The sequence below is a fragment of the Lacerta agilis genome, chromosome 14 (assembly GCF_009819535.1).
Source record: "Lacerta agilis isolate rLacAgi1 chromosome 14, rLacAgi1.pri, whole genome shotgun sequence".
Classification (NCBI taxonomy): domain Eukaryota; kingdom Metazoa; phylum Chordata; class Lepidosauria; order Squamata; family Lacertidae; genus Lacerta; species Lacerta agilis.
This window is the reverse complement of record NC_046325.1, coordinates 3,316,005-3,329,338: the sequence shown is the minus strand read 5'-3', so window position 1 is coordinate 3,329,338 and position 13,334 is coordinate 3,316,005. Positions and strand designations below refer to the sequence as shown.

The window sequence follows — 13,334 nt, the reverse complement described above, 5'->3', positions numbered from 1 at the left end:
TCCTAGTTGGGGTTCTTTTCCGACCCCCATGCACATGCGCGGTAGAACTCCACACCGCCTGTCTCCTCGCGAGCATGCGTAGCCTCCTTCGCCCCTTAGACGCGCACGCCAGAGCCGCTCCGGCGCCTACCCAGGGCGCAGGCGCATTACGGCGTCGGAAGACGAGGCTCCGCCTCCTTCCCTTCCCCTCTCCACCTTTCTTCCTTCCCACCCATTGCGGCCGCCTTCGGGTTTGTTTTTTTTTTTTTTTGAGCCGAGCATTTCCTCCCAGTGCGCGTGCGGCAAAAGTAAAAAAAAAAAAAGAGAGAGAGAGAGAGAGGGGAAAAAAAGCGACAGCGCGAGAAGAGGCGGGAGGGGGGGGAAAGGGCGAGAGGAGGCGATAAGTGCGCGTGCGCACTGCGGGCTGGGTTGCAGCAGGCAGCGGCGGCGGCGGTTGAGCTCGCGGGCGGGTGAGTTTGGTGCGCGCGTGAGTGTGTGTGTGCGGAGCTGTCCCGTGTGTGTGTGTGTGTGCGCGCGCGCCGGGGAAAGGCGGCGGCGGCGGCAGCGGCCGTTGCGACGCGGCGCGGAGTGAGGGGGGGAGGGAGGGAAGGGGAAGCCTCACCGACCGGCGCCTCCGCCGCCTCCTCCTCCTCCTCCGCCGCGTGGCTCCCCTTCCCCCCCTCACGGAACGAGACGCCGCGCGCACCTTCCCCTCCCCCCTCCTTCCCCTCAGGGAGAGAGAGACAGAGAGAGAGAGCGGGGGAGAAGTGAGGGGCGGCGGGGGGGGGAGGAGAGCCTCGCGCCCCCCGTGTCGCGTGCAGGAGGCGGCGGAGGCAGCGAGGCCGCGGCCTGCGCTGGGAGGCCAGGCCGGGCCCCTCTCTGCTGGGCTGACTCACGGAGCGGGAGAGGAGGGAGGCGGGTACACGGCGACGGCGGCGAGTCATGCCTGGCCGAGGCCTACCTCGCACTGGGTCTCCCTTTTGGTTACACAGTGTGTGTGGTTGTTGGGGGGGGGGGAGCGGGGAGCCCATTGGGACAGGGTGAGGCCTGGTGTTCCTTTTTCATATGGGGGGGGGCTCCTTAAGAGTGTCCCAGAGACCTTTTTTAAAAAAAAATGGGAGGGGGTTAGTCTCCTGGTAATTGGGGTTTGCGGGTGGACTATATAACTTGAGGTTTTGGGGTTCTTTTAGCTCTGGCGTTGGGACTGGGGTGAAGCAAGGCGCGAAGGAAGGGGAGGGGTTGGTGGGGACCCTTTGATTTGGGGCAGGGCCAGTGGCCTTTGAGGGGGGTCGCTTCCTGCAATTGCACAGGGTTACGTTTTAGGATCCCGCACCAGGAGGCATTGGTTTTGGAGTGGGGGCTGAGCGGGAGTAGAAAGAAAGAAAGAAAGAAAAGGGTGGTTTTCTTTAGGGAAGGGTGTGCGGCTCCTGTATGAAGTCCACTCCCTGCTGTAGGGGCTTTACGCCCTGCTGGCTTTGGGATTGTGGGGAAGAAGGTATTTGAGGACACGGGTGGGGGTGGGATCTGTTTCAACAAGGGGGTCGGGGCTGCCTTAGGGGAGGGGAAGGGGCGCTGAGGTTCCTGCACTCTGCAAGGGGAGTCTTGTCCTCAGCTGAACTTGGGAAGGTAGGGGATGGGTGTGGTGGGAATATCCCTCGAAGGGCTGCTCTGCAAGAAATAGAGCTTTGAGGACGGTTCTCCCCCAGAGAATTGACATTTTTTTTTTTTTATTAGAGATTTTCTTGGTTTACAAGTGTACAATGTCTCTTGCATTTTCCCATGTAACATTTTTACAGATCAATTTTGGTTGTTGAGACATTAGGCAGAATGAATTGACATTTTGTTTAGGGTCACCAGCTCTGCCCCAGTTTACGGCTTAGGGAGATGGCTGGTAGGTATCAAAGTAAGGTTTTGTTAGAGAGCTGGAATTGCCCACAGAGGTGTGCATGCACACGAAAGCTTATACCAAGAATAAACTTACTTGGTCTCTAAGGTGTTGTTATATATATATATATATATATATATATATATGTCGATTGGGGAGCATTGCATTAGATAAGGCAATGGAAAGGAGCTTCAGGTTAGCTGTTGGGGGAGAATTTGATGATTCCCCACCCTCAGACAAGGGCTGGCCCCAGTTAGGGCTTGATGAAGGAAGGGAGTGGTACTTGAGTGGGTTGAGAAACTGCACCAGGTTAGCAGAAAGGATTGACTTCCATCTGGCCTGGAGTGGGGTTGCAAGGTCTGGTTTGGAGGAGTAGTGCTGGTGCAGGAAAATGGCAGTTGGGGATCTCATAGACATGCTGTCTGGTGTTCCTGGCTGGCTGGTTCCTTGGAGAATGAGCTGTGGAGAGTGGCTGAAGCATATGGTTACCCTTTGGGTACATGTGTGAAAGAGTAGTAGCCCTGCAGGAACTGACAAAGGGGTGGAGAAACCCCCTGACACTGAAGTTTGGGTCTTTAAGTATGGAACCCAGGATATATTTTTACATTTAATAGATTTCTATACCACCCTTCATCTGATGATCACATGGCAGTTTACAGTATAAAAGCACAAAAAATACATGCCACAGTAGCAAAAATACCCCACCTTTTAAAAGGCCAAGGAGAAAGTTAGCGTAGGTCGAGGAAGGAGCTGTTGCGATGAATCCCCCCACCCCTTGTAGGTGAGGAGAGGGTGAAGAGTGGCGGCATAGCTCCAAAGTGGTTATAAATATATTACTGAATGCATGAGGGTATAGCTAATGTTTTCTAAAGCTCCTGAATACCATGAACCATTCCTCCATCTTTGCAGTTTTGTTGAAGAAAGTAGGCAAACTCATTTATGGTTAAGAAGTTGGGAGGAGGAAGATCCTTCTCTCCTGGCTGGGAGGGATGGAGCTCGGTTGTCTCCCCAGCTGGTTTCGGCATGGCTTGAAGACTTTCAAGTAGCAGGCCAAGCTGCCTGGAAAGCAGGGGAGGCAGGGAGATGAGTCCAGGGTTGCAACTTCCAAACTTGTTCCCATGCAAGGGGAGGCAGAAAGGTGATATGAAGGTGCATGTTCCTTTGCAATACCAGCCTTACTGGTGGTATCTCCTGCTTCCCTGGTGTAGAGGCCGGGATCCCATTCACCATAGCACCTCGTTTCCCCTCTGGGGACGGCTTCCGATCCCCTTTCAGGATGGCAGAGCTGTGGGCAGTGGCTGGGCTTCCATTGAGTAACGGGGACCCTGGGCTGGGTGTGAATGACTGTGACTGAAAGAGGCCTTTCCTGGAGCAGCTGTGTTGCCGCTGAATCTCTGCTTGGTGATTGAGAACCTTATGGCAGGAATTGCTAGGAATTTTGCCCTTACATGAGAAATGGAGAATGCAGTAACTGAATCTCCCATATTTTGCTGGGGATATTTCCCCATGGAATCTTAAGATAGCTCTGAAATGGGGAGGGGAGGGGACGGGGTACAGAGGCACTGCCCATAAATGTAAAGGGCATTTCTTCCATCCAGATGCTGTGGTAATCCTCCCCCCCTTTTCCCCTTTCCTTGGCCACGTGTGGCACTCTCTGCAGTGGCAGCTTAGCTGAATCATGCTTGGTGTTGGCAGGAAGAGAGGGAGTCTCCCTCCAAACATGTGGCATGGAGGGCCTCTCTGCCTGCTCACTTGCGAAGCGGGGCTAAAACTTCCTGCCTTTCTCTGCAGCTCCCTCCCTCTTTCCCACTGCTCCTCACGGCTGCAGACAAAAATCGGAAGCACGTGGTGACCTCCTCTCAGGCGCACCCCGTTGCCGGCTGCAAAGGGACATGTCATGCTGCTTCAGCTATTGCAGTTAACAGTTGTCCTAATCAATTATCGGAGCATAGTGCGGGTCAGAAGCGGTTTTTGGATGAGGAGGAGGTGGGGTGGCGGCGGCTGGAACTAAAACAAGCTCAGCAGATCTCTGGAGAGGGTAAATGAACCGACATGCTTCTCCCGGCTTGGGAGGGAGTGCCAGACGGCCATGTAGTAGCTGAGCAGAGCAGCTGTGGCTGCAGCCGCCGCCTCTGCTCCGCTTTGTCTTAACGCTAGGGTGAGCCTGCAGCACCTCCTCAGGAATCCAGTCTAGTTTTTCCAGCTCTGATGTAAGATGGGGAGGGTTCCGGACAACTTGGGAGCCATGTGCCTGCACGAAATCAGGCGGGGCCTGGCCTTTGTCAGGGATCTCGTGGCCCGCTGAGAGGCATCCCCAGAGTGCGAGTTGGTAATTTGGGGAGACTTGACAGCTAGGAAAAAAAAGTGTGTGTGCCTCGGTCCTTTCCAAAACGTAGTTGCTGAGGGGTCCTTCTCCTTAGCAGGGATTGGGATGTTAATGTGCGTTGCTGAGCTCTACCTGGAGTATCTACTCAGGACCTTTTAAACCTGGTGGGTGGGAATCTGCATGCTGAAGCCATTGCTGTGAGTGTTATTTGTTTTTAAATAGAAGGCAAAACTCCGGAATAGACTTAACTGCTCATCACAGTCCTTGGGGCTTAAGGGTCTCACTTGCAAGCCTCAACAAGTGAAGGTTTTTCATTATACAGAGTGAGAACACAAATGGTCTTTATAGCTTTCTCTTCCCCTCTCCCCACCCCAGCCCTAAATTACTTTGCATCCCAAGATTTTAAACCCTTGCTTTTGTAATGACTTGCGTTAGGGAAAGGTTAGCAGAATACCTTCAGACTCTGAATGCTTACTTTTTTGATTTCTTTTTACTTGTTAAAAGCTATGCTAAATTTCCATAAAAATGCACTAAACAACTAGTCGAGGTAAGTTTTGAAGTGGCGATGGGGAGGATGAACAGGCAGCTTTGCTTGTTCTCCAAGGCAGGTGCCTTTCTATCTCTGCCCGTGGCTCAGCATTAGTTTAGGGGCAGCACGTCTTCCAGAGTGTGATGCTCATAATCTGGTGTAGTTTTACTGTCAAGGCACAGAAGCTGGTCACTTCCATTGCTCTCCCTCCCCCCCTGCCCCTGCTGAACCTTTGCCAAAATAGCTTATGGCTGCCCTGGACATCACACCAGCTTATTTCAGCAGTTGCACATTCCACATCCTTGAATTAATGGGCGACCTCCGTGCAGTTTGGACGCCGAGTTGTGCAGAACTCTTAAACATAACCAGCAGCTCAGGCGTCAAGGCAACATAGAAAGAGAAATTGGTGAAGGAAACCGGTGTGATTTGGGGTGTGTGTGTGGAACCAAAAGTGTGGCCCTGCTCCCACATGAACCCCCAAATGCACCACGCACAAGCAGCACAGAAACAGGGCTATTGCGAGGCAGCTAAGCCCTTGTCACAGGTGAGAATTGACTCGTTTGTGCACAGTGCTGGAAAAATGTCAAATTCCCATGAGCAGGCATTAAATTCTTAGGTGCCCGCCTTGCACAACACTGGAAACTCTGGATTAGTTCCGCTGCTGCTGCCATGGCAGCTTCCTCTTGGCACGCAGAGATTGCAAGCAGAGCTCTGGACTTCCTGGAGTGCAAACTCCCCCCTTTGCAGAGCCAGACAGCTGGATTTTTGGACTCCCTTAATCCTGTCGGCTGTACCGCCTTGGTTCTCATGCTGAAGCGTGTGTTTGTCTGCCTAAGACTGCAGGCATGCAAGTGCTTCCTCTCTCTCCCCCCCCCCCCCTCACATAAGCTGGCGGTGACTTAAGCGTGGAGCCTTATGGCCATGCTTATAACTAGAAAGAAGCTATGAGCCTGCACTTCTTCTCTTGCCCAGAGTGTTGTTAACGGAGAACTGGCTCATCTAATGAAACAAATTGGCTGGTGCAATATTGACAAGGTAAAGAGTGTTACATGGCAAGTGGTTAACCTGTGGAATTCATTGCCACTTGATATTTTCTTGACTCAAAAAACAGTTCAGAGTCTTTGCTGTGGAAGATTCTTTTTTGTGGGGGGGGGAGGCTTTGTGTATAAGCCTTGGTAACTGAATGTGACCTGAGTGCTTCTTCTGTGACACTTCAGAGGCAGTGGCTGTGTATTTCCTCTCCACAGCCAGAACCTGATTAAAAGGAAGGTGGGGTTCTTGGCATGCAATATTCTTTGATATAGGCCAACTTCAGGAACTGTTTCTTTTGAATAGAACCTAGAAATCTGTCAATTAGAACTGGGTGCAAAAGAAATATCTTAAGAGAGTTAGAATTCTGAGCCCAGGAATTTGTTGTCTTGGAACTGAACTGAGCTCACAGTCCTGCTGCACAAAAATCCATTCCTGGTTGCCGTGAGCTTTCAGAAATTTTAATTCAGGGGTGCCACTTTGTTAGCATAGCTAAGCAACCAGAAATCCTTCACCTTATACTTAAGTTTTAGACATTTTCCGGCAAGAGCATCAGAAGAGCCTGCAGCTGGATAAGGCCAAAAGGGGGCCCATGTAGCCCAGCAATTCTTTCCTTGCAGTGACCAACTAGATTCCCCAGTGGGAAGTCCGCAAGCAAGACCAGAGCACAAGGCAAGGACATTCTCTTCCCTGCATATCCTGCAACTGGTATTGAGAGGTGTCGCTGCCTCTTAACTTTGGAGGCAGAGCACCAGCCGTCAGGGTCAGTAGCCATTGTTGCCTCATCTTCAGGGGATCGATCTGTACCTACTTTTTATGGATCCCTGCTGTGAGCACCGTTCAATGCCGAATTCTATGCATGCACAGGGTGATCATGTGAACGGCGCCTACTTCATCCATTCCTACGGTTAGCCAGGCATTGACCCACCCTGACTCACTCCGGCCTAAAGCTGAGAAATTGTTCTGCGCTAAAAATGACAAATGGATTGGCAGCAACAACCTTTTTATTTTTCAAGGTGATGACGATGAGTTTGCCTAACCTTTCTTCCTTGTCTTTCTCTCCTCCCCAATCTCCCCAGCAGTTTCCATAACATCTGTTCCACCATGGCTGATGACCTAGACTTCGAGACCGGCGATGCCGGGGCCTCCGCAACCTTCCCCATGCAGTGCTCCGCTCTCCGCAAGAACGGCTTTGTGGTGCTCAAAGGGCGTCCCTGCAAGATTGTGGAGATGTCCACTTCCAAGACCGGCAAGCACGGTCATGCCAAAGTGAGTGTGCGTCGTTGCCCATGGCGGCTGGTGGCTCATTTGCCTTTGTGGTCTTCTTTTGGGACAGCTCTTGGTGTGAATTTGCATGCTTGGCTAGGGCTGCCATGCGTCTGGAATTTCCCAGACGCAGCCGGAATTCATCCATTGAAAATGGTGCCTTGGCGGGATTTTCGAGAATCAACTAAAATGCGTGGGGAAACCTGGACGTATGGCAGTCCATGTGTTGATTTTTTTTTTTGTTTCCCCTAAAAAAACATTCAATTTCAAAAACTTAACAACTTTGGCAAAAAACCCAAAAACCCTCAACATTGTGTCCGGATGTTCACTTTTTGAAATATGGCAGCCCTGTGGTTGGTACTCCAGCAGCAGTTTGTGCGTGTTCACGTACAGCAGTGTTAGAAACTCAGATATATGAGCTAAGGACCAGATTGCTCCTTAAACCAAGGTTACAGTCGCCAAAACGGAATGTCTACTCGCCTTTTTGGGGCAAGATGGCTCTCGAGTCTTTTATTTTCAAATAATGGACTGACAGTGATTGATTCTCAGTTAAAACAAAATCGAAAATTCTTTCTAGTAGCACCTTAGAGACCAACTGACAAACCTTGAGCTAGGTTAAGAACTCTGAGAACTTAAAAAAAGAGCAGTTCCTTGATCCAGGCACAGTCCACGTAACCGTGTTGTATGCATCCTAAAGCATTCGTAACAAGAGGTACGACTATTACCGAATCAGGTTAATCAGTTTTCTTGAATTAAGCTAAATAGTTGTAAGTTGAATTTTTAATAAATGTGCAGTTAATTGTTCTGGTTTTAAATTTTATTGTGTTATTATCTTCCTTAGTGGGCGGTGCAAACCGCTAGTCTGAATAATGCTTTTTATAGGGTAGGGGGCACTGGGGATGAGTTTACAGACCCAAGGGGGCAGTGACCTGAAAAAGTCACTGCCTTAGAAGATGGGGTACGTATCGCAAAAAATGCCAGGAGGGCACCAGGTCTGGAGAAGGTGCTGGGCTTAGACAATAAACCTGGAGCCCAGAGGGTTGGTTCTTTACTTCCTCTCCCTGTGTCTGTCTCTCTTTCTGTCCTGGCACAATTTGAACCTGTTGTTGTTCTCTTCTCCATTGCATGCAGCCCTTCCTGGCTGAGATTATTGTCTACATTTATAAACAGCCTTTCTTCCAGTGAATTCAAGGCGGTTTGCAACATGGAATGCTGAAAAGTAAGGCGCAAGGTGGAATGAAAAAGTTCTGTGAGGCTTCTTGGGTCTGCAAAGCGTTGCTCTCTCCTCCGTGGCCCGTGCTGGTCACCTTTCAGCCACCTGACCTCTGAGGCATGCTGCCATTTAGCTTCTCTATCTCCTGAGATCGTTTTCCAGCCCTTAGCTCCAAGGAATGACATGCTTTGAAATGTGTTGAGAGACCTGCTTTTTTTGCCAAAAATGCAAGGCAACATACATGTTTAATCTCTTGGGCTCTGTTGGCAACAGTAGTTGTAGCCCCAGACATCTGGGGGGCACCATGTTGAGGAACCCTGGCTAAGAACCAAGCCTGCTTTGTACCCTAAGTGGTGTACAAAAATACCCAAAGTTTCCCAGTCTCTCTACTGAGGCTGTGTTCTCCTCTCCTGTGAAGAGCCAAGAGACCTGCTTTCTTTGCACGCCAGTGACATTTTAAAGTCACTTACCGATAGGCAAAGCATTCTGGTGGCTTTTGGAGAGTGTCTGGATGACACCTGGACACTTTAGGTTGCAAGGCATGTTTCTGTGGACTGACCTCTTAGTGGCTGGGGCTAATCAGGTTCTTGGGGACAACCTTTTGTGGGATAATCACTTTAGTACCTGTTGGAATCTCCCCCCCCCCCAGTCTTTCAACTTAGATGGATTAGAAATAGAAACCAAAAAAATGTGTGTGTGTTAAAGTAATGCTTTGAACTTTGTGGAAGTTCAGTCTCTCAATTAGATAACCTGAAAAGTTAAAGGTGAAAGGCCAGTGGAGAAGAGACTGCAAAACGTGGCTGTTGGTATTCCTGATTTATTTGTTTCTTAAAATAAAAAGGTAAATATTGAGTGCAGAAATAACCCACACCTTACTGCTACACTAATGTGGAAACGAGAGAGAGAGAGAAAGAGAGGGAAGGAAGGAAGGAAAGGGAAAGACCTGGAGGCGAGACCTAGCTGTTGAGGGAGTTGGCAGCTTGACAAGGAGACTGGTGTGCGAGGCACAGAGAGTCCAGATTGAGCGGAGGTAGATACGGTGCCAGTGGGGTGCCAAGGGATCTGGTTGCAGTGGACCAAAGTGTGCCCTCCAGTTCCAGACTAGGTGCATTTGTGCCTGTGTCTCTGCCTGCCATAGAGAGAGGGACTGCATCTGTTGAGAAGGGGGCCGGTGTCCCTTCCTGAGACAGAACAAGGTCCTTGCCTGTTTCCTCCAGTCTTCTCCTGCAGGAACACTTGAGTGCTTTCTTTTTTTTTTTTTTACGTGTCTCTGTTGACATCCTGTCTTCCTCTCCACCCCCACTGTAGGTGCACCTTGTTGGCATAGACATCTTCACTGGGAAAAAATATGAAGATATCTGCCCTTCCACCCACAACATGGATGTGCCCAACATTAAGAGAAATGACTTCCAGGTAGGTGGGTGGAGCTGGGTGGGGTTCTCCCCCCCCCCACAACTTCAGAAATGGGAATCCCGAAAGGAGAGGGTTGGCAGCTAACCTGATGAGCTCCGTGGGGCTGGTTGGTGTGCACCCACTATAGGCTGCCTGGCTTGCAAACTGGGTAGAGTGCCAGCGTTGGATGCTGTAGCAAGGATAGCCAAAGTGGCCCTGCCACACTGCAGCTGCGATGGGCAATGGAGGCAGGCTTCTGCCCTTCCAGAGAAATCTTTTTAGCTGTTTTGGACCCTCTCCCTCAGTTTTGAGCGTTCATATATGATTCTTACTACTTCTGGATGTGCCCCAGGGACTGTTAGTTTTGTCTCTTGGCGTGGGATTGTTCCCTGACAAATCATCTGCTGTTGCAAACTTGGGGTAGTTTCAAAAAAGTGGCAGGCCAAGGCAGCTGGAGGAACAGACACTCCTTCCTTTCCATGCCAAGGTGAACAGGAACAGGTTATTATTGTCTGTTAAAATCAGTAGTTGCTTTTTTGCCATGGCAACTCAAAGCAGCTTTAAAAAACTGCTTGCATTAAAACCTTGGGGGGGTGGGGGGGGAGAGTGAAATTCTCTAAAACATCCCAAACACTCTAAAAGGCCATAGATAGTTAAAAGCCAATGGGCAGTTAAAGAGGAATTCTTTTGCCTGGTGCCTGAAGATACACAACAATGGCACCAGGCCAGCCTCCCTGGGGAGAGCATTCCGCAAGCAGGGAGCCACTACTGAAAAGGCCCTGTCCTCTACCAACGAAGATGATGAAGTATGCGGAACTTGCAAAACTGACCAGCAGGGTCAGAAACCAGGACGATTCAAGGTTTCAAAGAGATTGGAGTAAATTTGTGGATTATATAAGATTGAACCGAGGAAGCATGAAAACACTAGTAAGGTTGGAATAAACCTTTGACAAAGCTCAATAGATTGAAACAATAAACTGCGCGATAAGATTGAACTAGAAAACCTGCTGACGAGAGGGAGGGGAGTCGCAGCTCGGCAGAGCAAAGATTTAAGTGTGTACCGGTATGTTTGTAGATGTTTTATTGGATGTAATTTGAATTAATTGGAAAATAATAAAATTGTTTATAAAAAAAAGAAAAGGCCCCGTCCTCGTGTTGCTAAAATGCTACTTCAATGAGGTTGGTTTTTTTTTTTAAGTCAGGAAGGGTGGCCCGATAGCTCAGCGCTGACTGTTCTGCCCTCCTTCCTTTCTTTCCTCCAGCTTATTGGGATCCAGGATGGGTACCTCTCCCTGCTCCAGGACAGCGGGGAAGTCCGGGAGGATCTACGCCTTCCCGAGGGAGACCTGGGCAAGGAGATTGAACAGAAATATGACTGTGGCGAAGAAATCCTGGTAAGAGAACACGTTGGGGGCCGGAGGGGAAGAGGCCTGGCGCTGCCGGCCCTCCCTCCCCTGGCCCAAGTGATTTTTGTGTGGGGTGTGTGTGTGTGTGTATTTAACAGCAGCATTCCTTAGCCCAGAGAGGCCTGGGATGGCAAAGAAAGGTGATGGCAGAAAAGCAGGGTGAAAATAAGGCAGAATAACAAATTCCAATCCCAGCCAGAGGCAGAAATGATACCAAAAGCCTTTACATTCTGGAAGCACCATGTTATCCCGTCTGGTGTAACATAAGCAACAGTGGAAACAAATTAAGCTTTGTTAGGGAGGAAGTTGCAAAGTTGAGCTGCCCAGGGCCATAGAGTGCCTTGCTTGGGGTTGCCAGCCACCAAATGGGAAGATTTTTCTTGCGGGTGGAGTGGAGAAGGAGAGAGAGCATGCCTGGCGTTGATCTGAGTGTGCATAAGGCAAAATGCCCCACCGCTGCTGTGTCTTTGAGGACGTTGGAGATGAGCTAAGGAAGGAGGAGGGGAAACGGGCCCTGGTCCTCAGCCGCATGGTGGGGTGTTGCACAGCAGGCGGAGCAGGCTTCTTCCCTGCTGCTGCTGCTGCTGCTTCAGATGGCAGGGCTTGGAGTCACTCTGCAGCTCAGAAAACCTGCTTCCCCTGCAAAAAGTCCCAGGCGCATCTTCAGGTGGGAAAATACTTTTCTCTGCTTGAAAACCTGGAGAACCGTTGCTGCCAGTCAGAGCAGGCGCCCCAGAGCCATGCAGGCCAGTGAGACTCAGTAGAAGACGGCTTCCTATGTGCGATACTGGCGGCCTCGGGAGGTGGGCGAGCTCTCCTTCGCCGGAGGTCTCCAAGCAGAGCCCGGGTGCCCATTGTGGATCATGGGCTAGCTAGCAGGACCTCAGCGGGCCCTGGACACGACGGCTGGGCTCTGCTTTCCACAGTCAGGAGGCAGCGATGCTTCTGAATGTTGGTTGCTGAGAAGCACAGGAAGAGAGAGGGCTGTCCTTGCACCCGGATCCCGCTTGTGGGTTTCCCATAATGAGCATCTGGTTGGCCACTGTGAGAACAGGATGCTGGACTAGAGGGGACCATGGGCCTGACCTAGCAAGGGCCCTCCTTCCCTTCCAGCTCTTGATTCTTGCTTGCTTCCTGCCTCCTCAGATCACCGTACTGTCTGCAATGACCGAGGAAGCTGCAGTTGCTATCAAGGCCATGGCTAAATAAAGGAACCACAGGTGAGTGCAGACCCAGGTCGGAAGGATGCCGCCCTCCTCGCTCGAGATGGAAGGGAAACATGCAAGGCCTTTGCGAGAGACGGGAGAGGAATCGTCTCTTTGCCCTTTTGCCCCTTCTCCAACCACTGTCACCAGCTTCTCTTCTTTTTCTCCCACCTTGCAGGGCAGCAGTTTCAACTTGTTATGAACCAGAGAGGATCGCAACCCGCAGACTGTCAGATTTGGCTCCAAACCACCCAAATCTCTCTTTTTTTTTCTCTCCCCCCCCCTCTAAAAAGCAGAAAAGGACAAAACAGCAAAACCCTCCCACACCCACTCAATCCCTTTTGAATTAAAACAAAAGAAAAGAAACTTTTTTGTGGTCTTTTTAAAGCAGAAAAGCTGGACGCTTAATTGTATTCCTTTTGTTATTATTTCACTTGTTTTGGTCCCCCTCTCACCCTGGTCCTCCCAGTCCCCCTCCCCTCTCTCGGGTGCTAGTAACACTACAGTTGTTTTCTGGCAAGAGAAGTTGAGAATTTGCACTTAAAAAAAGGAAAAAAAAAAAGAATAATATTTAAACGGATAGAAGGAGGGGAGGGGAAACTGCAGGAGACTTGTGTTGATTTTTTCTCTCTAAAGTTTTAACGCTTTCTGTTAAGAGGTGGCGGCGCTGAGGAGGGAGCTGCCTCTTTTCCCAGAACAACAAACTGAGCAAAAAAGAAAAAGAGAATTATAAAAAAATTAACGTTGCGAATTGCGAAGAGTCGCACTCTTAACCCTGTCGAATGTGTTTGTTCTCGTGAGCGTTTTCTGTTGAGGCAACGTGGGGTGGGGAGGCCTGGCACCCTCTGCCTTTGGACGCTCCCCCCACCCCACCCCCCTCCGCATAGTGGTGGTTGCGGCAATTCAGTAAATTCTTTTGGGACAGCATCCTTTCTTGTGCTTTGGAGGTTAACCCATTAAATGTGGTTTTTTTTGTGGGGGCGGCGGCGGCAGGATCACTGCTCTAGTTGCTGAGCTTGCTTAAAACTCCCTTCTTTAATCCCTTCCCTTCTAGAGCACAGAAGGACCCCCCCTCCCCAGATCTGGAAGTGGGGGGCAGGGGGT

The 13,334-nt window shown here is 50.3% G+C and overlaps 1 protein-coding gene across 2 annotated transcripts; it reads left to right on the top strand.

Moving 5' to 3' along the window:
• Positions 1-329: 329 nt before the first annotated feature.
• On the top strand, positions 330-12,783 carry EIF5A (eukaryotic translation initiation factor 5A). Of its 2 annotated transcripts, none has more exons than XM_033169458.1 (6): positions 330-449; positions 6,831-7,017; positions 9,536-9,640; positions 10,882-11,013; positions 12,172-12,245; positions 12,409-12,783. In XM_033169458.1, exons 2-5 carry the CDS (start codon positions 6,853-6,855, stop codon positions 12,232-12,234), a joined length of 465 nt encoding a protein of 154 aa, XP_033025349.1. In that variant the 5' UTR covers positions 330-449; positions 6,831-6,852; the 3' UTR covers positions 12,235-12,245; positions 12,409-12,783. The 2 variants fall into 2 exon arrangements, with proteins under 2 accessions (XP_033025349.1, XP_033025350.1); XM_033169459.1 differs by having other exon boundaries at positions 359-449; positions 6,828-7,017.
• Positions 12,784-13,334: the final 551 nt, after the last annotated feature.